Consider the following 25,866-nt stretch of genomic DNA (forward strand, 5'->3'; position numbering starts at 1 on the left):
TGCCCAGATCGTTGACAGAGAGATTAAACAGAACAAGCCCCAGTACTGATAGAGCAATGGCTTCTGTTTTGAACAGGTTAAAAGGAACGTGTGGTCTCTGAACCCCTAGTATGGGATTACACTTATAAACAGTCCATCACAATGTGCTTTGTGGGGGTGTTGTGGGGAGGACAAATTTATGAAGTCTTAATCTTACAGATACTCTATAGATCATCTTCATTAGAAATGTTGCCAACTGATGGTCGTTAAGATCTTTCCAACTCAGAATGTTGATGACATCATTAGCAGTGTTTTAGTCGCTTCAGGGAGCCTCCTCCCATGCTTGCTGTATAGTGTTTTGGTGTCATCAGCTGTAGCAGGGAGATGGAACTCTGAAGTCCTGGACAGAAGTTCTGTCAGGTAAGTACAGAAAGATTTAAAATAAAAAATAAATGAAAAAACATCTCCAGCCTTACTAGGCATACCCAGCTGTTTAAGATACCAGTGTTATTGTATTCTCAGTCACTTCTGCTTATATTTAAAATAGATATTTCAAAAGAATATGAGAGTCTTGACTGACTAGGTCGTCAGGGTTATTTTGGAGAATAAACAGGATGTTCCCTTCTAGTTTGTTAGTAATATAGAGTATGTGGTTTCTAGTGTTGATTCTGCTACAAACTTCTGTAGCTTTGGTCATTTGACCTCTTTTCCTGCAATATTATCTATTTCTGTATGGTGGGGTACTTTGAAATGTGGATAGAAGATAAGATGTGTTTAAGGGTTTGGTGTGTGGGGTTGTTTTTTGGGTTGTGGTTTTTTTTTTTGAGGGGTGAATGTGAGTCTGGTTTGGGGAGTGCTTTTGTTTTGGTTTTGTTTGGTTGGTTTTGTTTGTTTGTTTTTATTATTACAGTTTATTTCATACCTTGCCCAGTTAGAGTGGTCTCTGTGGGTATCATTATATGGACACAGGCTCAGTATCGCAACACAATAATAGGTCGTGAGTTCTGAGAGAGTTGATGGGGGCTTTTTACCAGTACTTGTGTGTGAGGCTGTGGATGGAGGCACAGTACAAAAAACGGGTAAAAGTGAAACCCTAAACAACTGCAACCAAATTTTACTAGAATGTTTGCAATTTTTATTCTGGCTCACTGGCTTGAACTGAAATAGCTATTAAAATATTGTGAAAACCGATAAGCAGGTATGTTTAGCGCAGCTGTGTTTCAAAGCACTAGAAAGCTTTTAAGAAAGGAATCTTGTTTATGGTAAATTACACTATGGTAGCAAGATCTTCCAGAGCTGCCGTGGTTATACATATGTTATACATACCTATGAAGAATTACGGTAACACCTCCTAAATACACACCTTAATTTTTTTTTTTTTTTAAAACCTGTTTGGAAACCACTGGTGTTAAGGAAAACCTCATAAAACTGGTATGGATTTAAAGCCTCTGATGATAGCTAAAGTGCAGAGTGTTTCTGTTAAGTATATATGCTTTCATCATTCACATTTTATTACTGATTTTTCTCATTTGGGAATAAAGGATAAATTAAGGAGGGTCCTTTGGGGACCCAGAAAATTGCTATTGGGGAGATCTGGATATTGTGAGACAGCATCTTGACTTCAGACTACACTGACTTTTAATCAGAATGGCTTGCTCTTATGTTAAACCAACCAGGTGCCTTAAAGATTTCTGATTGTTATTTAAATGCTGATTTAAAGTATATTTGTAGATACGTGTGTTCTCAAAGCAGTTTGTGGTACAGTAAATATTGCATTAAGATAGTATAATCTCTGTGAAGTGGAAGGCATTGCCTTAAAATAGATTTTTGTGTGAAACATTATTACATTTATCTTTATTTGTACAGTATTAAAATCAGTGCTCTGTGTTGTATCTTTTATATACTGTTTGTAAGTGTAGCTGTTTCCAAATATAACAAGTTCATGGGTTTTTTTGCCTGCAGACTGTTCTCCCTTTTGAAGTTTATTAAAAATGACCCACAACCCCAAAACCCAAACCCAACAGCCAGACAGTCTGAGAGATAAAGGCTTTGTTTAGAAGCCTTTAGTCATGCAGCATGAAGGTATAAATGCATTTGTTACGCTTATTTTCTGAATCAAGTGGCTTCTCTTGCTTTTGATCTGCTCCTTTCAACTCATTTTTGGAAAATGACTTTTTTTCTGACCCTCAAAAGTAAAAATCCTAAAAAAGTTTCATTTTTTTTTTTTTTAAAGATAATGTTTTCCGAACTCACAAAATGAAGTAGCTGTTGTGTTGGAAACTCTGCTCTTCTGTGACCAGCATGAGGTTTTTTCTTTTTGTTTTTTTGCCGTGTAAAAGAGAGGATTTAATTCTGGAAATCTAATTATTTGTAGACTGATATAAAATAATTCCATTCAGGTAATCTTTTACATGGACGGATAGAAAAAGGCTGCAGAATGGTAGCTACGCTTCTGCTGACTGTCTGATCATAATTTTTATTCTTGCTTCTTCATCATTAGTGGGTACATATTTGAAGTCCAAAATATGGTTTTCTTTTTTGTATTAAGAACAGAGCAGTAGAAAAGAGACCTTAGCCCACATACGATAATTTTTAGGTCTTTATTCTGTGGTTGTATCTCTGTAAATGCTTCTGGCCTGTCACTCTGAACTGGGCTGGGGATGTCATTGCCAACTCCTCTGCATTTGGCGAGCGTGTGCTGGTGACATGGGACGCTTCGCTTGCTGCTCACAGCACCTGGTGCACCTGCTGGGTTCCAAGATCCAGTTGAACGCTGAGCACTTGTTCTCCCTGCCATCCCATGCTAACCCAGTAGAGGGACCTGATGTCTGTTTTATATTCTGCTAATGGATATTTCATTTTTCACATGGATATTTTAGAGGGAAGAGGATGCGTTTTGCAACTGCTTTTTTATCATCCCAGAGAAATGACTGTGGGTCATGTAAACCCTGGGTTTTTTTAAGCATTAAACTATGCAGAGTGTAGTTTAGTTATAGCAGGGTAATGCTGCGTGACTGCTGCACACAAGTGTCATTAAGTTTCAAAGTTCACCAGCAACATGTAGAAGTAAATTTCTTGAATGCAAAACATTTTCCGTTTAGTTTGTATTAGTGGTACTGGTTATTCTATTAAGCTATGCAACATTCCAGTAGGAACCTTTTTAATTTTCTGACATGAGTTCTTTAGCAGTTATCCAAACTAAGTACATAAAATTCAAGTTGTGGAAATTTCCCCTTTTCCCACCTTTTCCCACTTTGTTAATTTTTAGTTAGCATTTAACTTGTTGATTATGAGAACTGCTCTGTTCTGTATTTCTGTCTTGGTGACTGTCAGGTGTGGGGTAAATCTGAGGTATCATGGGCTATGCCTTTGTATTCTTTATTCTGTTTTGGGGATAAGAATCACAGTGGCAGTGGTTGGAGGTCAGTTCTAGGTTTTCGGGGTCATTTTATTTGTGCAAGCTGTACAGTTTCCAGAGTGCTCAGCTTCAGCTGATCTGTTAGTGGAAAAGAAAAGCATTTGGTCTCAAGGTCTCTGGTTATCTGAGGAATTTTTCTTTCATACTCTCTTCTGCCTTTTGTACTTGTGTGAGTGATCATGTTGAAATGCTGATTCCTTTGCAAACATGTCTGTTCTAATATGTGAAACATCCATTTCAAGACATCAGACTTACGTAGTGTCTGTGGTGCCTATCTCATGTGCTATAGACACTGTGTAATATAGTTACATGTTATCATTAGCTTCTGCTCTGAGTAATCAAAGCTGTCCTTTAAAACAGTTCTACATTACCTCTTGTGATTTTCTAAGTAGCATCTAGTGCTTACTTATCATGTGTCTCTCACAGCTACACAAAAAGAATAGCAGAATCACTTTTTTATTGTTATGACTACTAACGAATTCTCGCAAAGGCTCACATAATGCAAAGCAGAGATATAAGGTCAAGTGCCAAGTCGGTTAGCTGCCCTAACAGTCAGGATTTATTTGCAGCCCTCTCTGCGCTGATACAATTGTATTGTTTCAGATTTCAGGAGTAGCTGAGATACTTCCTTAGTGTTATTGGCATGGTAGATCGTTGCATGATGGTGCATTCAACACAGGTCTCCAAGAATAGGTGTGCTCTGCCTATATTCTCTGAAATCAGATAATAACAGTGGTCTGTGATGCTTACCACACAACTTTTTCCCCAAAGGCCAAGAGGTCTACCATAAAGAATGTGAAATAGCTTCTCCAGTCACAACATGTCCCTTTCAGGTCTCTGAAGCCTGTAGTAGCAGTTTCTGTTGAGTTCATGTCTTTCTTTTCTGCCACGTAGGCAAGATGTACAAGTAAAATGATGTCGCTGTAGCTATGGTCTTGCTAAATTTTCTTCTTTTCTGCTTTTACTTCAATGGAAAAAAACTCTGAAGGCAGCCTGCTCAACATAGGATTTCAACAGATGCAGCATTTGCATGTTCTCCTGCTCTTGGGAGTGGGTGTGATCAAATTTCTTCTGCTTGGTTTCAGCCTAGAGTAACTTCTAATTAGTGAGCAACACATAGACTGCCCTTTCAAGTTGGTAGGGTTATAAACAAGAGTTTACAATTGACAGAAACTTGGATTACAAGATTCTATACTCAGATGGATTGGTTTTGATAGGTAGAGTTCTTCCCTGCCTGCAGATAGTGGAATTATCAGTCCTGAATGCCTGGAGGACCTGGACATTGTAGCAGTGCTTGATGTAGTCTGATATATTGTCAGCTCTTCTGTTGCAGTCCAGCTGCCTGGGATTGTCATGTCCCAGTTACAGCAACTGGGAATGAGGTGACTGTAGCAGCCAGATGGTTCTCTGGCTTTTCACAAAAAGTCTAAGACTATTTTTTCTTCCTCTGCTAATACCTGGATTTGGAGTAATCATCTAACATTAAATAACGTTTTCCAGTCTTCTCCATTCATGGTAGCATAGTTTTTGACATGGAGGAGACTTGTGCTGCTCTCTGAAAGTGTATTTATCTGGTGGTTGACTGCAGAACCTCGTGTTGAGTGTCTTTTGGAGAATATAAGCTGAGCTTGTGCCACTGTTCTTGTGCTTGCTTCTGAATTGTCTTGCATATGTATTATCTCATTATCTTTGTCTCAGTCTGAGGCAGCCCGTGAGGAATGTCTGAGCTGATCCTGGCCCTTTATAGACCTTTCTCATTAATTATAATGAGATGCATTGTTTAGGGGAAGTATGTTTTCAGGGGAGATCATTAAAGATATTTACACAATCTTCTTCTGTATAATCTTAAAGGTGAAATAGATGTGATCTGTTGCAGTTTTCTCCAGTTCTCCACTGTGAGATCCTCCTAGAGGTAGTGAAGACCTATTCCATTTCGGCTAAACGTATGGCTATTTTTTTTCCATTCCCTACTTATCGAAATATCTGAAGAGTTGGTTTTTCGAGTTCTTTGAATAACTTTTTGGAAAAACTTTCTTGTAGTGCACAGTGGTTCATACTTGTCAATGTGAACACTGCATTTAATTAAACATCAATGCTGTAAACTGCTCTTCCCAGAAGAGACCAGGACTGCTGGACTCCTTCTGTCAGATTATAGAGTCTTTGTTTTCTTTTATTCATTAAAAACCTAGATAGCTGACACATAAGGTAACTGATGATAGACTTCAGCAGGGAAATTTTCTGGAGTGTGTGTTGGTATTCAGGGATTATTTGGGGTGTGTTTGTGGAGAGAATGTGAATGCCTTTGGAGAATGCTGCTGTCTTGAGTTGAGACTATTCTGCCTCCTAGGCAAAGATCTGCAAATTCTATAGTTCTATAAAACATTTTGGGGTTTTTGGTGTATTCCACAATCCATGACCATGGTATAGAAGTTGGCTTGGGTGATCTGTCTTTCTGGTTTTGAGCTTCTTTCTTAGAAACGACAGCATATTCATTAACTGTTCACTCTGTCTGTATGCACATTCATTCTGTCTTCCCCTTTGGCCTGTCCTGTAATTTTATGATCTCTTTTAATGGCATTTGAGCATCTTCAAAAAAGTTTTGTAAGAAAGGTTTCTCATACAGCTTGGTAGAGGAGTCTGTAGACTAATGCCCCAGTTTGGAGCAAGCAGACAAAACTTAATCTTTATGTTCTACACTGGGCAGGAACTGGTCTATAAACTGGCAGGAACTACTGTCTGTAGACATACAGCTTCAAGCTGTTAAAGGCAAAAATACTGATCAACTGCTCTACTGAGTCTTTGGCAAATGTTTATTCTCTTTTTAAAAAAACTGTGGGTAAATTTTATGCCCTTCCTTGGAGATATCTCTTAATCTGTTGACTGAGAATTATAAGAAGGAAAAATTGTTAGTGTTTGTTACTGATTCTTGCAGGACTCTACTTGCATACCTTAATTTTGGGGAATTCTTTTTCATTTTAGATTATAGTGTCTGGATGTTTGGGTTGCTTATTGCGATGGGATTCCTTGAGTTGGATTCTTAAAGGTAGAGACTCTGTGTGGGTGATTATTTTGTATTTGAGAAATTATGACATGGAATACTTATTTTTTTGTATGAACTTGTTACTAGAACTTGCTTTTTGAAGCAGCACATTTTGGCTGGCCAGCAAGCAAGAAATGTCAAGATGGTAATACGCTTGAATGGCAACTGGTTTATGCTGAAATTGAAATGCACGAAGAAGAGGAGTTTTTCGAAATTCTCTGATTCAGAATTCTTTTTAACTCGTTTTTTTTTTTTTTATTATCTTCTTTGAGAGAACGGAAATTCTTGCCCTAAAGTCTCTTGTATATAATTTTTAATAGAAATGTTGACCGCATAGATAATTAAGGCTGTTCAATACATTATCTAAAAACTTGATATATGTTTGTTCATCATTTATTGTGTAACTAATTCAGTCTGTAGTGCATTTACACAGGTAGAATCTTAGAGAATTAGTTTCCATTAACTTACTTTAAGGGAAAACAAACAAACAAAAAATTAAAATGTTTTTGTGTTGATTTGATTTCCTACTTGGGGAGTTTTTCAATCGGGTTATTAAGTCTGATTACTTTCCTGTGTGTTCTGCGGATAAGGCAAAATTGAAGCCTGTTTGCTTACCTGGGTCGAAACTGGGACCTTGAGTCATCGAGTGTTTTTGCATCAGTGAACTTGACTCCAGCTTTTATGAAACATGGGTAGATCCTGGAAGATTCTTTAAGTAGGTTTTAACACTGATTTTCTATTTATTTAGACTGTGAGCTTCAAAACAATTTTTGCTTTTATCACAAGGTACCATATTTGTTCCCTTACTGGTAGTAGATATTTCTCTATTTCTAGCAAATCAGTACCAAACTTGCTTTTCTTTCGCTTCTCCAATTTCTTGGTAGTGTGGAGAGAAGTGGTGGAATTGCTAGTTTTGCATAGTTAAGCAGAAGAAACAACTTAGAAATCTCTTTTAAAAATTTACACCGATATATTAATTGATGATTGAATTAAGCACTCCAAATACTGGATTTCTTGAGGCAGCATTAGCATAAAGAGTACAGGTACCTCATCAACATTTTTAGCCACATTTTTGGTTCTTAAGTTTTTCTTGTCATGAAACTTTGCATTTTCAGTGTTCTTACAGTTAATTTCTAATATGAAATTATCTAGTTACGTAGTAGGTAGGTACAGTTTGACTCCGAAGAGTAGATGTTTAAATAGCAGTTTAGGTATTCAAACTCAAATTTTTCCAATATTCAGATGGCCTAGGCTTCCTATTGATGTTTATGTAATATTGGGTGGTCATCTCTTAGAAAATTAACTAGTGGTAGTTTGGTTTAAATATAAGAACCTTGTAAGCCAAATTTCATCTTTTTTTTTCCATGTGTATGCATGCTTTTAAAATCGGTACATTTGGGATGACATCGCTTTTATGAAATATTAAGTGACCACAGAACAGAATTGTGAAAATTCAAAGTTATCACAGAGCTCTTGTACTAAAATGAGCGTTATCATACAATCTCCAGTTCTGTTAGGTAACAAAGATAAACAAAGGCATCTAGTAGCTGAAGAGAACAGAAGTCCCTAGTGGTTCTTTCCATGTGAAGTAACTAGTTTACTTACCTTTGTGCATACTGGATGTTTTGTTGAACCACTTGCTTTCATGTTTGGCATGGAATTAATATTTTACAGTCTACGGAGTAAACCTATTAAGAAGCTCCTGACTACTGGAGACAAAGGAAAAAAAAGTGTGACAGAAAGGAAGAGATTAATTTAAACCATTTAAAACCACTGGATTGACTTTTTTATTATCAATTTAGTCATCATAAAAGCAGAATTCCACTTAGTTTGTGTGTCACATCAAGTTCTACAAATTCACTTGCTAGGGTATATGACATTTTATTTTTTCTTGGCTGTTCTACTGTGGTGTGTTTTTTGGTGGGGTGGGGTGGTTTTGGTTTTGTGTTTCTTTTTTTTTGTTCCTTCTAATTGATTTGGTGTGGTTCTGATGAAATGCTTTATACATTTCTCTAAGTGCAGTTGTTCTCACTGCTCTGCTGCCAGACTGCCAGCACATGAGGCCAGAGATTAGCTTCAGCGTACCAGTGCAAAGCAAAGCTTTGTTGGCAGAGATAAAACAAAGTACTGTAATATATAGCATCTTGGTAATGTTATTTTATAGTAAAGATGTTGTTGTCTGAGTCAACTTCCCACCTAAGAGCAGAATACATGAGATTAACCTGGTGCGCATTTGCTGGTGTGCCTAGATTCTCATTTTGGGTAATGTATTGCAAGTGGGTCTGGGTTTCTTCATTTGTAATTGTGCCATGTGGGTGAGCAGGACGGGCTTTGGAAGCAGGTGGGCCATAGGTGGGTCTCATCAGTTTATAAACTTCGGTTAGCAGAACGGTACCATGTTCAAATGTCTTGTTTTAAATGAACCACTGGCATCTTGCACACATGTAAGGAAAAACAGAGTGACTGGTAGCTTTTTGTTCTTCCAGAACTAAATCAATTTCTTCAGTTTTAGTGATCAAATAAGACTTTTAGAAATAAAGAGATTTCTCTTTCCTGAAGGACTTGGTCATGTAAAATCATGAACAGAAGCCATTTCAGTGGCTACTTCTGAAGGTTGATTAGTCCATCTCCACCCTCTTTTTTTCCATCTTCTTTGATTGCAGAGACAACTTCTTTCTCTGCCTACTTGTTTTTACTTCGTTTTGAAGCCATGAGGAATCAGGAGTTGTTTTAAAGGAGGGCAGGCCTTAGCCTGGGTTTCATTAGAAGCAGTAACAGATCTGTTGAAAAGGCTGAAAGGGTTATGTTGAAAAACTGATTTAGATTAGTGTACATTAAAACATGTTCAAGATTATTTTCCTGGAAGCCAAAATATTTCTTTGAGGTGAAGACAGAAAATAGTGTATATATGTGAACAGATAGCAAAGAATAAGCAAGTTGGATAAAAAATTTTGTAAGTTCTGAAAAGCCATATAAAACAGATGTGATGTATCTTTAGATGATTATACATAATACAATAGCGTTCTGCTTTGATTTTATTTTTCTTAGTTAAATGTTCTTATGTGTATGGGAAGACAGCACCCCCACCCCGCAATGTTTAATTTTCTTTTGAAATTAGTTCAGATTCTTTTTAAAATAGGCACCGCTGTCTCTAATTGTAATGATGTTCATTGTTAGACTGAGTTGAAGACTTTGGGGTTTAACATTGCATTTTCTTCCTTTTGCTTGCTTAGCTTTCTCTCTAGTTTGATCCTAGCTCTGACTTACTCGGTTCTCATCATTAATTCAGAGATCAATGAAACTGACATATTTTGTGTAAATTATAGTAATACATTTAATCATAAATTTGCCCTAAGATTATCTTTAAGGACATGCTTTGCGATTGGAAAATAGTGCAGTGAAGTGTGAGTAGCCTCTGTGTCCCGTGAAAAATATGTGTCCTTTTCTGAATAGTAAGTGCAAGTTTTCTGTAATCACATTGATCTTTAATTTGGCAAAAAGTAGTTTTTAGTAGATAGGATGAGGTTGTTTTTATTTTGAACAGTGTGTTATTTGTCATCCTGTCTGTTCTGCTGTACTATGGAGATATTAACGTATTTTAAGTAATGTAATTTCTTTATTTTGATTTTAGGAGAATGACATCTTCCTGGGCTGGGAAAAGGGAGCTTACAAGAAATGGGGAAAGAGTAAGAAAAAGTGCTCTGATCTAACACTAGAGGAAATGAAAAAACAGGCTGCTGTCCAGTGTCTTCGCTCTGCTTCTGATGAAGTAAGTTTGGACTATTTAATAGATTCTTAAGAATGTATGCCCTTCTTTATGTTAGATATATTTAGCTTGTGATGCTTATAATTTAATTTAATTGCTTCTTAAAATGCAAGTTCCACAAGAGTTCTCTGAGAGTTCTTTATTTTTCTTTAGGAAATTATGAAATCTGTGTATGGCAGCAGGATTTCACAAAAGAAATGTACCGAGTAGTGTCATGCTTTCCTTTCTGTAACCCCTTACCTGTTCTTGTCAGGGACAGCTGCAATGTACCACTTAGTGTTGAAATTACCACAAAGCTTTGCATAAACATATGTCTTAAAATTTACTTTGCATTGTGTACAAGCAGCAAGGTATGGAATGTTTGGGCGGAAAACCATCTTGCTTTGTGCATGCTCTATGTGCAATCCAGAATTGCTAAATAAAATGCAATGTGTAGTAGTAGCCAGTGTTCACTTTGCACGTTATATCATTGAGTGGAAGTGGAGTTGGAAGTGCATTGAATGGAGAAGGTGAGGAGAGGTGAAGGCAGCAGGCTGAAGGGAAAGTGCCAGAGGCAGCAGATACCATGTAGCTCAAAAGAAAAGTGGAGAAAGGGAGAGGCCATCCAAGGAAATATTTAAAAAGAAAAAATAATCTGTACCACAGGTCAATGAAAGTTTTCCAAAGAGATTACTCAGACTGCAGAAATGAAAGTCTGTCTTCTAGTTTACAGAACTACAGAGACTCTGATCTGTCACTAGTGTAAGAAGAAACTCTACCCCGCCTGTGCAGTCTGGTTGTGTTATTGCTCCATATGGCTTCCTAGCCACAGTTTGTGCTTGCGCAAACATTCGTGTGGTTGTGTGGAAAACTGGATTGGGAAAGTGAATCAGTTTGTGAGATGAACCTGGCTGAGGTGGAGGAAATGTTAACACAGAAAGGTTTCCTGGTCAGATTTGTAGCAGAGGCACTAGTGCCAGCCAGAGCGAGGAAGGGATTTGACCACCAATAACGAAGGAAGTGGGGCTGATTTGTGTGCTTGTTGCCACCACCACCACCTGCCACAGCATTGCCACCCTACACTGGCTGACTGTGAAGCTACTTGACCATTTGTTCAGTTACTAAAGTGCTAATTGACTAATAGGGAGATTTCTGAACTCCCATTTTCCCATTACTTATCCTAACAACGTGATGCAAAATATAATTTTGTTGGTCATTTGCTCTGCTCTCCTAGTTACAGAATATTGAAGTCAGCACTCTGACTACTGTAAAAGTTAAGTTAAATATGAAGAAAATATGAAGAAGTAATGTCTTTTTTGAGGAAATTGCAATCTTTGTATGCTCATTTTATGAACAACAAAAAGTAGTAGTCTAGTGCATAAACCACAGTAATACTGATGATTTTTTTTAGCTTTAGAAATCACTCTATTGATGCATCTTCACATAGCTGAAAATCAAGGAGGCATCACTTAGAGCTAAATTTATATTCTATAGAAAAATCCGGTTAAAAAAAAAAGAAAATTTATTAATAATCCCTGATCTGCCTCCACTTGAAAGTTCATATAATCTAAAGCAGAAGAAGGGAAGAAACCCTTCAGCTAGAGCGTTGAAAGAATAAAAAGATGTGTGATCTGAAAGGTTGGATAAGTAACTTCCTCCTTTGACTTCTGCCCCCTTATCAGGTTTTATTGTTGAACATTAACCTATAATCTACAGCCTGTAGACTTGTGCTGTTTTGGGGCTGTTTTAACTTCTGGTGCATGTTCAGACAATTAAGCTTGCACATTCGTTGTCTTTAACAAAATTGTAGGTAATAATTTTTGTTACGTATTTTCAAACACAGAGTGGAACACTTAAAAAAAAAGTTTTTACTTAAAGCCGTTCTGTAGGTAGTTTAACACATGTATTGCAGAAGAGAGAGATGCAAATTTACTTATTTATTTATGTGTTTGGTTGTTTTACCCTGGAGTTGGGAGAAAAGGTGGACCTGCTTTGATGCTAGTGATACAAGTAAATTGTAAAGTATCTTTCCTTACTGCTTTTCAAACACATTTCCCAGGTTGGCTGGTTTCTGTGCTTATGTTTGTGTGCTAATCGGATCAGTGGTTTTTGGACTGTGAAACGTAATGTTAAAATACTATTTCTTTTGAGGCATTCAGGCTGCTTCATGCAATGTTGATGATTTCATCTCTACAAAAAAATACTCCTTAACTGTAGCCAAAATTGATGATTAGTGGTGTGTGAGTGAGGAGTGTTAGTAAGAATTGTTGAGATACAAATAAATACTTCCTTTTCAAATGCCACTTGAATTTTTTTTTTTAATCATCTGAAAATGTTTTCCTCTAGAGACTTTTTGTGTCGAATAGGTAGATGGATTAAGATCTTCATAAATCTGTCAACTAGGAGCTTTGTTCTCACAGTTTTTTCTTGCAGTAGTTTGTGTGGGCAGTTCCAGAGCTTGCTTGCACTTTTGGTGTCCTGTGCTCCTTTTACAGAGCAGGTGGACGCAGAAATACCAGTATCCTCACATGGATATGGAACACTTGCTCTTCCAGCCTCACCCCTTCTTTCAACCTCAGCATTGGAGCAAAGCAAGTGGGGTAGAGGTAGCTCCATTACTGGGAGTAATCAAAAGAAATCTTAGTGTATTTAGACTTAAATACAATTTTATTTATATATACTTAAGTGAAATAGAATGTTTACCCTGTGTGTGTATGTAGAGAGAGTATATATACACACGTGTATGCACACACAAAACCAAAAAAACCCCAACAAAACAAGGAGACAAGTTAAAATTTCAGAATTCTGCAGCCTGATCTATTTTAGGGGGAAAAATGTGCAGAGGATGAAAAAGTATTGGGGGTTAATAACTTTTCTAACTGTTATAGGAAATGAAAGAGATCCAGGTACCATAATCTTAATGTTTATATTTAATTACTTAAACCAGTAATGTATTGAGAAATTTCAGACAGTCTGTCTCCTCCCCCCTATCAGTAACCAAAGGCCCTAAGATTGGGTGATCACTTCAAAAAGATACTTGATGGGGAGAGGAAGTAATGAAATAGATTAGATGAAAATTGATTTGATAACGGTAAACACTGCTTTGTCAGTCTTTCCTTTAATAGTTGAAATTATTATTCTGAAATCTTATCTCATGTGGGTTTTCATTTACATAGTATTGATTCTTAGGGAGTACTTTATCTGGTAGCTTAGTTTTGTTTGAATTAAGTTTTTTGTCTCTTATTAAAAAGAGTAATCCTGTAAAACACTATTCTGAGACCCAAGATTCTAATTATAATTTTATGGTGCAGAAAACAAATATTTGCCTTCAAAAAGCCTACAGTTTGGTGTTCATTTCTAAAACATTTCCTAGGTTATGGAGTATGACACGTCAGAGAAGATTCATTCTTTTGGCTGCTGTGCATCACTGTGTCTTGCAGTGGCAATGCATGTTGTGCATGAAGTATTTTTGTGACAGGAGGCCTGATTTTGACAGAAACGGTCTGGTGTACATAAGAATGAAAATTGTTGATGTACGTATGTTCTGAGGACAGTATTTTTTGTGTGACAAGCATTTTGGTGTCTCACATTGTTTATATTTGCTGAGTCTTTGGCTGCAGATGCTCTCATTGCAGCCAGAAAATGTAAATATGGTACAACTTGCCAGAAAAACAGAATGATAGTGAGAAGAACTTTTAAGACAAATACTTCAGTGTAGCAATCCATTTCTATTCTTACTGCTGATCTGAAGTTTATTTTTTCCAAAATACTTGAATGGAGTATAAATAGCAGTTCAAATACCTGCTGAAGAATTGTTCAGATTTTACAGAGCTTGTTAATACTGACCTTGAGTAGAGATTTTATCTTAATTCTTATCCCACTGAATTGTAGAAGAAATTTTAGAACATTGATGTGCAATTAACTCACAAAGTAGGAGTATCCTTTCTAATGAAATGTTGATTAAAAAACCAAAACTGTTTATGTCTGGGGAGTACTTACATAAAGTCCTTTGAGGAAAATAAGAAATTTTATCCTGAAATTACTGCCTCAAGTTTTAAGTAAAAGCAGCTGTTTGTCATCATTAAATGTTTTTGTTTTTTTTTTTTCAGTTAGTTTTTGTTGTTTTCTAATTCCTGTCTGGTACACCTAAAATTGAGAAGGTCAGTTTGTTCGTGTATAGTTTCTGAGATTTTTTTTTTTAAAGCCTCTTAATTTTGAAAGTCTGTAAATTACTTTGGATTTGCATAATGGAACTTGTCAGTAACACAACAGCAATATCTTTGAGACTCAGAAGTTTAGTAAAAAAGTAAGAGTTCAGAAATTTGCCTGTGTTGTATTTTTGCAAGGTGGATACTGTTTGAGCAAGACTGGAATTAGAGGTTACTTGTTGAGTCTGATAAGTGTGAGACTTTTCAGTAGGTATATTTCATAGTAGTATTGAAACTACTCATGTTGCCTGCCTACTACTTAAGGCAGACTTAGGTACCTTTTAACTGACTAGTTTTCAGTTACAAGTTGCACTGCTCGATAGAGTAAGCAGGTGTTCAGCTGTGTTGTTGCATTTCCTATATTATTTAGCTCACTCATGGAACACTTGTAGTACTACATGTGAAATTCCACCCCAAGATGGTGCTAGAGTCTCAGTTAAAGCAGTTGATGTCTCTCTATTCTGCTGAACTGTATGAGGGCATTTTAAGAATGAGCAAAGGAGACTCCTTTGTATGTGTAATATCTTACTTTATGCACTGATGAAAACACATCTCCCAGACTTTTTCCAAAATTATCTGCTTATAGGTGGACACTTAATGTAGGCCGTTCCGCAGCACATCAGTGACATCGTGCCCGTGTCTAATGCTACTGACCTCTCAAGGCACATCCTAAGGTCCCTTTCTGAGCTAACCAGACTCTCAAAATCTGCCGACTGCCATATGAAACAGCGTACAACATGTTAAAGTTAGAATTAGTCTTGGTTAATAGACTCCATAATGAATTTTGAAAGAGCACTGCTGTAATGTAGTTGACAGAAGCAAACAGTGCCTTCCATCCCGCTGTTCTAAGAAGTTACTGCTTGGAGGCAACACTGAAACATAATTGGTGAAACTTCATGACAGTAATTTATTTGAAATGTAATCGTGTGTGGGCATGCTGTTATCTGGAGCGTTGGCTTTGCTTACTTTGAATTATGAGGGGGAAATGTGACTGTTCTGGTATCAAATGGGAGTGCTTAGGGGAACCAGTGTGGCCCTACTGAAACAGTAATCTTAATCTCAAGTGTACCTTACTTTCAGCACAAATATGAGACGTGTCTAAACTAAGATTCTGTTGAAGTTTTCTTAGCATTTGTCATCTTTCTTTAAGTACAGAACTGTCAATCTTTCCATGCAGCTACTACAGCTCTGCACATAAACCTTACTTGAATAAATAAGCTCCTAATCAGGCCAGATTAAGCAATTAGTTATGATTCTTCATATAACTGGAAGCGACATGAACAAAAGATTTGGAAAGAAAGTGCCCAATATTCTTTTGACTTGTAAAAATAAGTGAAAAATGTTAGTCAAAAGCCCTGCTAGGAGGGTAACCGAGTGCTAGGGTGAACACGGCTAATGTGAAGGTAAAGGACAGTACAAGAATGAAGCAAGTTTTGTGAAAGCTTTCTTAACAAATCAGAAAGATGAAATGCTGAAGTTCTGTTGAAAGGTCTGAATTTATTAAAGCAAAAACATGAAATTAAGGTTCCAAAACAACCGTAATGCTTCTTGAAGTGTATATCCTGACTAGCTCAATCATGAGCATTTCTGTGTGGTCAATGATGATCGTTAAGATTTTTTTCTCGAGGAAATGCCCGAACGGTTCACAAAACCAGTGAATATTCTGTTTTTTCTAGGCTGCACCCAATTGACCTTCTTCAAAGGGGTATACTAGCTGTTCCTACAACACATGGCATTATTTAGGAAAGGATTTTAAAATCTTTCAGGAGCTAAGAAGAATTTTAGACAAGATGTATGTTTTGAAAAATAAAATCAAGCCAGGACTGCTGGCACTTGTCTGCCTCTGTGAGAAGGCACCATCAGGTTTTATTATTTCCATCCAGTCATGGCTTTTCTATGATAATTTAATTTGTAATGGTTTGAGAGAATTTGTATTGGCTCTGTATTATCCAATCCATTGGCTTCAAAGGTTTTCCTTCTTTCTCTATTCATATACTAAGTAAGCTGTGTGGTATTGAATTTGGCAGACTGTATTAGCCTGTGTTTTATAGCTTCAGATACCATATAGAAAGCTGAAGTGAATTTGTCTTGCCAAGGTAACCATCATAGAATAAAATAATTACAGTAAATCAATTCATTTTTCCTTATGACTTTGGCATTTAAATAGATATCCATAGTGCCACATATCCGTTTTGTCAGGTCACTGAAGCAGCTACCCTGAGCATAATAGTCACTTTAACGGAAGTTGACAAAAGTTTTATTTTTTTCAAATTTTTATATGGATTTTCTTGCTATAGAAGTATATATCAAACTGGAGAAGTTCTTTTTGAGACCTTAATCTACACAGAATTTGCTTCCTAACTTTATATCAAGCCAGCAAAAGTAAATTAATGATGTCTATCTTGTATTTAAATATCTCCTATAGTATAGATCGTTTTGTCTTGGAGGCTGAAAGTCGATGTTCGGTATGACTGAAAGTTATTTCACCCTGCATGTGCTCCCAGTGGTACTGGGAGCATAAAGGGGGCAGGCAGTTCTCTTGCCAGCAGCTTGTTTGGCGAGTCTGGGGCAGAAGGTCAGTTTGCATGTACACGTCTTGGAGGAAGGAGGAGGCCCGGTTTTTCAGATAGATAAACAACCATGGCCATGAAAATGGCCGAGAAGTTAGTTACAGAGGTCTCCTAAATAATGCCTTGTGTTTCATCATAGAAAAATGTTATTTGATTATAATTTTCCTTAATGTACCGCAATCATTTTCATCAAAAATTTGAACTGGGATCCATTATGAATTCTTACCATAAGCACCAGCAGATTTCAGTGAACATGTCAACCTACCTACTGAGGAAATTTCAAGCATCCTTTCTGCGTTTCACTCGATGCAGAACATAAATTTTGCATAATTGGTTGGAACACACTTTAAAAAGTTTCTGCTCTTTTGTTGGTAATACAGATATGAACATTTCATCATCCTCAAGCTGGAATACTGTGATTAAGTGGAATCTTGCAGCAGCCTTGCTTACAAGGATAGTAAAGTCGTTTCTGGCTTTAAAGTCAGGGTGTTTGTTTATAAGCGATGAATAATAATCAAGAAGAATAGTTTCTAGAGAGGAATTATCCTTTCTTGGGGGGATAACTTTTTACTCAATGTAGCCTGCTATGGGAGCTACAAGAATTAAGTTTTTAATAACAGAAATCAGATTAGTTGCTCTAGTAACCTACATTTAGGGACAGGTGTTTAAGTTAATTTGAGCTAGTAGTTGACCTTTTTAATCTAGAATTAGTAAATAATGTGCTGTTATCTCTCTCTGTGAGAATGTGTGGTGTGAAGCGGTGAAGAACAGCTCTGAAATCTGAGCCTTATCCTAGATAAGTGATTTACCTTTCCTAATGCTGCTTTAGTACAGAACACAGGACTAAGAGAGTTGCAAGAAAGTATTTTAACTCCTTATGGGAAAGCTAGTGCTCTTGTATTGCTTGAAATTTTTTTGAAATTACGTCGGTTTGTCTGCTTGGATATGGGTATTCTGAGGTCACCCATCTCTTGAAGATTACATGTATCAAGCACTCGTGAACCCCAAAGGAGAAGTTAGTAGATAGAATTTGTTTTTCTGACTGGTCCAATGCCTTTGTTGTAAATCATTATATATTCAAGTCAAAAGAGAGAGATTTAATTGTGTTCTCACTACTGAAGGGTCAAAAAGGTGTTGTACAATTACATACTCTAAAATGTTTTGTAGTGTCACCACCTTATTATGCTGGAGGAAAACCCCATAATGCGAACTGGAACCTTGTTTTATTCCTTTGAACTTGACCTTGATTGAACATCTCAAGGAGGCTGCTGTTTTCATTGATTTGTTTATTTATGCATTATGTAGTGATCTTGGGGTTAGGGATTTATTTTTTTTTAGTCCCTCTCTTGAGCACTTCTTCTGTGAGTACTTGTAATCAGATGAGTTATACTGCATCACAATGTTAGAAAAGGAAAACCTAGACTTTTATCTAGCTCGCATCATCCTACAAAGTACAGAAATAGACGTGTGGTTGCAATGAATCACATTTTGTGCCTTATTCAGTTAATGTGGTTTAACAGCTGATTCATGTAGAACAGCTACCTGATCCTGCTCTTGGTGACGGGCTCCGGGCCAAGAAAACAGGCCTGGTACACTGCAGCCAGATTGCCATCTCTGTCAGAGAGTCCTGTGACCTGTTAAAAGAATGAGTTGAAACTATGAATATATTGATTTATTTTAAGTTGTTGATTGTTTGAACTCGTATTCTGTGAAAAGTGTGTCTGTATCCTGCTCTAGCTGATCGTGCTTCAGCAGGTGTCTGGGCTAGATGATCTCCGGAGGTTCTTTCCAATCAAAACAATTCTGTGCATCTGGGAAAGTGAAATGAGGATTTATTTTAAAAGTGCAAGCTAAAAAGCTCTCAAAACCCAAAAGCAAATGAGTTGTTATTTTAATTGTTGAAGTAAAATGAAGTGTAATGCTTGTGTCTTCTCAAAATGCTGAAAAGAGGAACAAGGGACTTTCCTCATACCTTACAGGCCTGAAGTAACAAGCCATATTTAGTAAATATTTACAGTACACAGTTCAAAGCTTCTGAAGGAAGCTATTGGCTAGAAGGAAAAAGAAAAAAACCAAACCCCTCAAAACAAAACACCAAAAAACAGCCCTTCCCTTTGAGCTGTATAATCTGATGGAATTTTTCAGTTTCTGTATATATATTTTTGGTATATCAGATGTGGAAAGCTCATTCTTAAATACTGGCTATCACAACTTTGTTTTCCTTTTTTTGGTCTGGAATTTTTGGCTATTGCATATGTGCAAATCTGCAGAACAAAGTACACATTTGCATGGCAATTCTTGGATGGAATACAAGAGCTATAACCAGACATCATTGCTGGGTGACAGGAAGGGGTAAAAGCTCTGAAAATGAAAAATTGTGCTGACTAATGATGTCCTGAGTTCCATAGAATAAGTACGTGAGATAATAGTGCTGCATGAACATTTGTGACCAAATTCAGGCAAAACTTGTTAAATCTCCTGGGTGGTGACTGCGCAGTGCTTGTTTCCAGCGTTCAGAAGTAAAGTACTAGCAGAGGTGAATGTCAACGAGAATTAAAGTGGTTGGTCAAAAATCTGGAGGGAGCTGATGTTCCACAGCTGCTCACTGAAAACTCTCAGAACATGCAAGTCAGTGCCCACTGTTAACATAAGCAACGGCTTTTAGTGGATTTGAATTTGATGTATATAACATTTTGTTTCCATGGTTTACAATTAAACTGATTATTTTAAATTTATAAAAATATTTCAGAAGTAGTTAAATTTATAGATTTAGTATACTCTGAGAACATTTTCTGCAGCTATACAGGGGTGTGAACATAAGCAAAAGCAATCGCATTGCTTTAAGCTAATGAGTTACCACTTGTCATCTCTGAGTGCTCTGCTTCCAAAGAAGAGCATGTTAAAGATCTTTTATTTAAGATTTTACACTACATATATATGTGTGTAAAAAAATTTACATATATATTTATATTTATATATATACACAAATGTGCATGACGTTTGCTAGTTTTTTGGTTTTTTTAATTGCTCTCATTCCTCGTTATGCAAAACTACATTAATTTGGCTCTGAATGGAGTCATGTTGGTCAGTAAGCCAGACACCGGCTGTTAGAGTGCTGTAACTCCAGCAGTCAGATTGACTGTTCCTGTTCATGCTGGGTGAGTTCAGGAGCTTAATTTATCTGTTAGCACCGACACTCCTGTGCCAGTAACATAACACCTATCCTTTATGTAATCCTTCCCTTGCTTCAGCCAGCTGATGAAAAGCCAAAAAGAATAACTTTTGATGGAACTGGTTGTAAGTTAAAGCAGGAGAAGGCAACAGAAATATGTTGGAAACAGTAGAACAGAACAAATTGTGTTTGGTATAGAGGAAGTTTTGTTATGCAAAATAAAGAATATAAATTGAAACAATGATGTGCTGCCCTTTGTAGTTTGAACAAGAGAAAAGGGTTAGTAGAAATCTAGGTCAGTAGTTTAAATGGCCTTACAGATAACCATGAGATATAAGCCTTTTGTGTTGGAATTACAAAAGCAGTCATAATTTAGGCACTTCCATGTGGAAAAATGTTTTTAAGGTACTCCAGTATTTATACTATTTGGATACTGTTTTTAAATTTGAACATAAGCAAAGAGGTTCAGGCAGATCACCTCATTTTGTTAACAGTCTGTGTCCTAGTGAACCCAGCCAGTGCCTGGAATATCTTACTATCTGGCAATGGGGTTGCTGCGACTACAACACGTTAACTTAAACAATGAAAAAACACAGTAACTGAATCTCGTCGAGGCATTAATTCTGCAGCTTGTTTTTATATACTGCAGTAAGAGGTTGAGCGAGTGGTCCCTGGAGACTTGGCATTCTGAACGGTGCCCCCCCACCCCTTTTATTTGTTTTTCATTTTTTCTTAAGCTAGTGCCAGGGCGATGAGCGAGCCGGGCCGGCCAGCGTGCAGCCCGTCAGCTGACTCCAGTATTAGTTTCATGGTACGGCAGGAAATGAAGCGTTTGATTCCAAAAGTTTTCACTTCTTCGGTGTAATGGTGAGCGTATTGTTCTTGGTTTGGGGGATGATTTTTATATTTTTACATCATGTTATAATTAAGTTAAGGCAGTGGATCTATATTGAGCGTTTGCTACAGGTGTCGGTTGGATTAGACAGTTGGGAGAGCGAGGCAAAAACAAGGCCGGCTCCTCCTCTGCTGCCCTTTTGGGAGGAGGAGGAGGAGGGGGAGTCAGGAGCCGTATAGGCATAAAGTGACAATTGTTACAACTACATAGCTTTGTCTATATTACTGTGATGCTCGGTTCTTTCCAAACGATTTAATTTCTGTTGGTAAGTTTACTGATAGAGAAGATGCCTTCTAAAGTTTAATATTGCTAAGTCATCCCTCCGTTAAGTATGTGCATAAAGGTTTATATTTAGCACGTCAGTGCAGCAATGCAGATAGGAGTAGAAAACTGCTTTCTCACTTGACTGCAGGTAATTAAAATTTAGAAGTTAGCATGTAAATCATTGCTTCAGTATATTATTTTCCAAGTGTATGTTTGTGACAGAGTTAAACAAGCTGGTTTCGCCGCATAAATTAGTATTCCCTTTTCCATAATATTTTATTGTGCTTTAGCAACACATATTAACATTTTTCTGCAATTTCTATTCAGTAGTGAAGAGACAGGAGAAACACTTAGATCTCGGAAAAATTAAATCTTTATACCACCATGGTCACACAGCAAATCAAACTTCTCTTTTATGCATTTCTGTAACTTGATACTTGGTCCGCATTATCTTTGGAGAGAATGCATATTCCGTTACTATATGCACACAAGATCATGTCAAATTCCAGTGAGACAATTTTTTGGGAGGTTTATACAAGTCTTGGAATCTCCAAGTATGGTGGGATCAAGGTGTTGGTGTCGATATTGAGGAAAGCAGGATACAAGAAGCCGCGCAGTTCTCCCCCGTCACTGGTCCCAGCTGTATGGTAATGTGCAGGGATATCGTGCACCCTCACTTGTCTGGGATCGCTGCTTGTGCTTGTACTTACGGAAATTGCGAAGTCTTATCTCCAAACATGATCCCTGAGCATCGAAATACTAAGAGCACAAATATCTACACAGTACTCACCTCACCTAGTTTTCCTTCCAACAGGAATGGTCATTTCAGGCTGTAGGTTGGTATGTAGTATTTTGCTGACTGGAATTCAACTTCTATTCCATTAGAACAGCATAGGGTTTTCTCCTATGGAATGGCTGGTTGTATATTGTACCACTTTATATGTATCTTTATTTTTCAGTAATTTGCCGTTCTGCTGCTGTTGCTTTCTCCAGAATTGCTTGCAGGTCTAGGCAGATGGTAAAAGCAGCAGCATGTGAGAATAACACTGAAATGGGATTTTAAAGGAAGCTCGAGTGTATGGAAAGTTTATGTGGAAGAATAAAGAAGGAAAATAAAGACTTACAGATGAATAAGCTGTTTATTTTCCCCTCTGCTCTCCTGAGTAAACAGTACAATGTTTAGAAAATAAAAATCTGGGCATTGTAAACTTGCAAAACTATGGGATAAGTTTTGCATGAAGATGCAGTGGAAGCTTTTCCTCTCCCTCCGTGCCACCCCTGTGTATATGACTCCATTCTGTTCTCCTCTTCACCTCCACTCCTGATTTTCAGAACTCTTTTAATGGTCCTGTTACCAGAGGCATAAACTGCAAGGGAAAAGGTCAGGCTTAGCTTTTTAAAATGCATCTTAGTGATCACTTGATTCTTGAACTTTTCTCATGAGGCTCTTGGCTAAATTCTAAGTGATATACTGCAGTAAATGTGACGGTTTTTGCAGAGTTTGCGAAAACTTGAATATACAATAATGCAACAATGTGACTCGTCGTTTGAAACCTCTGGGTGAATGAATGTATCTACATGTTTCATGGAATCATTTTGACCCCTAATTAACGTATTTATAGGAATGGATTTATACCTAGTAATATTTTTTGCTGCTTTTTAACCCGTAGTTACCATACCAAAAAAAATACATCTCTGACAAGATATGTTTACAGTATTGATTTTTGCTTTTTCTTTCCTCCCTGCCCCCTCTTTGTTTTTGTTGTGCAGAGCTCTGGGATTGAAACGCTAGTGGAGGAGCTTTGCTCCAGACTGAAAGACCTTCAGAGTAAGCAAGGTGAGGAAATCATCTTTAAACTCTCAGGCCATATATTGTATATTTCAGCGGTGCAACATTCTGAGATGTAGGAGTGGGGGAGCAGGCTGTTAATTCATTAGCTTTTAATACACGCCGTGCAATTTTAAAATACATTTGAATAATTTCATTCAAATAGCTGAAGCAATTCTGTACTAGTATGCTTTGTTTACCTAAGAAATAGCCATTCACAAATGGAGTTTCCCTCATGGAAAGCTGTGACTGTTCATATCCAGCTGTGTCTGCCTTTTTAGTGAATACTCCATATTCAGCATCCCCCTTCCCCACCAAAATAAATCAAAATAAAGTATTTATTCTGTTCCTTTTCTGTACTGATATTTGCAAAGAGTAGATGGGCCTCGAAACTGTTATGTGGTATTAACAGCTATTCCTGTGAGAAGCATCCAGGTAGCCATCATAGAGTGCTGTGCTTAAAATTTCCAGGCTCTAGGGGAGTGATAATTGGGACGTTATGTTGTCCAGTTTAGGGCAGGGAGCATAATATAAAATTGTGATGTCTCCAATGAAAGTTCATTCACACATAGATGTTTGTTCAGGCACATAGCAGCAGCCTTTGACAATAGCAGTAAAATTATGTAATATAAATAGCAATAAATAAGGGATAAATATTTACATGCTTAAAACATGATTGTTTCCATTCCCTTTTTCTGTTTTTAAACAGTAATTCTAGTTGTCTCTTAATATTTCATAGTGATATGCTTTGACACTTCCTTACTGCGCCAAGGTGATGCTGACTATTTATTATGAAACAAAGTAAAATGAATGTGTATCTCACTGCATTTTTTTTTTATATTTTACAGATTTTAATATAAAGAATTAGGAATCCTTAGAGTCACCTCTCATGCAGGAAATTTGCCTTTACCTCCACACAAAGCACAGCAGCTACTGCAGGGTTACTTCCTTTCAGTGGGCAACTGTTCCTCAAAATATTTAGTTAAATTTAGTTGATTTTGGTTTAAATATTTTCTTATATGTAGCAATGCAAGGAGATTAGAATTTGGGTGTGAAGTAAGTAAAAATTGAATAGGAAGTCTCCTAGTGGAGGAATTGCTAACCGTGAAATTGCATGCAGCTGCTGGCCAGTCACATTTGGTGACATTTGCAGGGCTTAACAAGGCAACTGTGGAAAACTTGAATCCTGGGTGATAACTTGTAATTTCTTTATTTATAATAACCAGACTATAAATTGTTCTGTTATTTACAGTGTTTTATGGAAATTTATTACTATTACAGGTATACATCCTTGTGCTTTTTGTTAAATACTGTTATAAAGTACACTGGCTTTCTGAATTTTTCTATTAAGCATTTGGAATTTTCTTCCAAAACAGAGGAGAAGATTCACAAAAAGTTAGAAGGCTCTTTGTCTCCTGAGACTGATTTATCTCCTACAGCAAAGGATCAAGTAGAAATGTATGCATTTTTTATTATCACTACTATCTAAGATGCTTTTCTCCTTTTATTCCTGTATTTTAACATAGTGAAGTTAACCTGGGGGGAATCTGGAGTTTTCTGGGTATTAAGGATTACATTTTTTTCCTGCTTCTTTTGTTAATCTTGTATGTTCAAATACAGATATTTGGTACCATGGGCTAGTTTAATTTCTGGCAAAGTCCTGACTGCTTTGTTTTGACTGTTGCAGAACTCAAACCATACTGTATTTTAGTTTCCTTCAGATGAAGTCAGCTAGACAAATGAAAAGCCTTTAAAACAGCATTAATTGACACATTAGACTTGCAGGGAGAGAATCAGTTTCCTGGGTTCATAGAATAGTTTGTGTTGGAAGGGACCTTCAAAGGTCATCTAGTCCAACCCCCCTGTCATAAGCAAGGACATCTGCAACCAGATCAGGTTGCTCAGAGCCTCTTCTAACCTGGCCTGGAATGTCTCCAGGGATGTAGCATCCACCACCTCTCTGGGCAACCTGGGCCGAGGATTCACCACCCTCATTGTAAAAGAATTTCTTCTTCATCTCTAGGCTGAATCTCCCCTCATTTAGTTTAAAACCATCACCCCTTGTTCTGTCTTGTTCAGAACTTTTTGTCTTCTGTTCCAGAAATGGGAGATTGAAACTTATAACCTTTAAACTCTTTATAACCAGAGTGGTCTACTAGTTACCAAGAACCAGAGTCCGGTGTTACTGAAGTACCCAGGAGTTTTATCACTGACTTCTCTTGGAGATGTGACTGCTTCTGTATCTCTTAATAATAACCATGGGTAGCAACAGTCTAGTAGATGTGTTGCTAAATGGATGATACTTATTCAAGGAGCTGTTTGTGCTAATGTGCATTTAACTTAATTTACTTCTGCATGTTTTTTAATAGATTTTCATTGACATATATGTGATTCAGTATAAATCTCTTTATTCTCAAACACCTACTACTTCAGACGTTGCAGAATGTATTTTAATCTTGTCCCTGTTGCACGAAGCTGTTAAGAATGAATCTTTTTTTGCAATAGCTTTTATTAAAATAAATGGACAATGAAACTGTGTAGAACTTAACAGGTAGTGCCCCATTTCACAAAGGAGAGTTTAAAAAACTGAAATTTGGGACTGAACTGACTGAAATTCAGATCTTCCTCATTTTTACTCTAAATCAAACATGTTTAAGATGACTGTAGTGAATTGCTACAATATCTACTATATCTGGAGTCAGGCCTTCACTGCTTTAAGCATCCATAATTTTTGTCTACAGTGAAGT

The 25,866-nt window shown here is 37.0% G+C and overlaps 1 protein-coding gene across 4 annotated transcripts in view; it reads left to right on the forward strand.

Annotated features, from left to right (window-relative positions):
• The window catches only part of KIAA0232, a 70,213-nt gene that overhangs the window by 23,961 nt on the left and 20,386 nt on the right, over nt 1-25,866 (forward strand). For all 4 annotated transcript variants that reach the window (XR_013922045.1, XM_080343166.1, XM_080343168.1 and 1 more), the window contains exons 3-5: nt 10,069-10,206; nt 23,062-23,128; nt 24,496-24,577. Coding sequence is in view for 3 of the 4 variants with exons in the window: in XM_080343166.1 (XP_080199292.1) it covers nt 10,069-10,206; nt 23,062-23,128; nt 24,496-24,577 (287 nt within the window). In the remaining variant the exon portion in view is untranslated. The remainder of the gene's footprint in view (nt 1-10,068; nt 10,207-23,061; nt 23,129-24,495; nt 24,578-25,866) is intronic.

The sequence above is a fragment of the Nesoenas mayeri genome (assembly GCF_963082525.1).
Source record: "Nesoenas mayeri genome assembly, chromosome: 4".
NCBI classification, from domain to species: Eukaryota; Metazoa; Chordata; class Aves; order Columbiformes; family Columbidae; genus Nesoenas; species Nesoenas mayeri.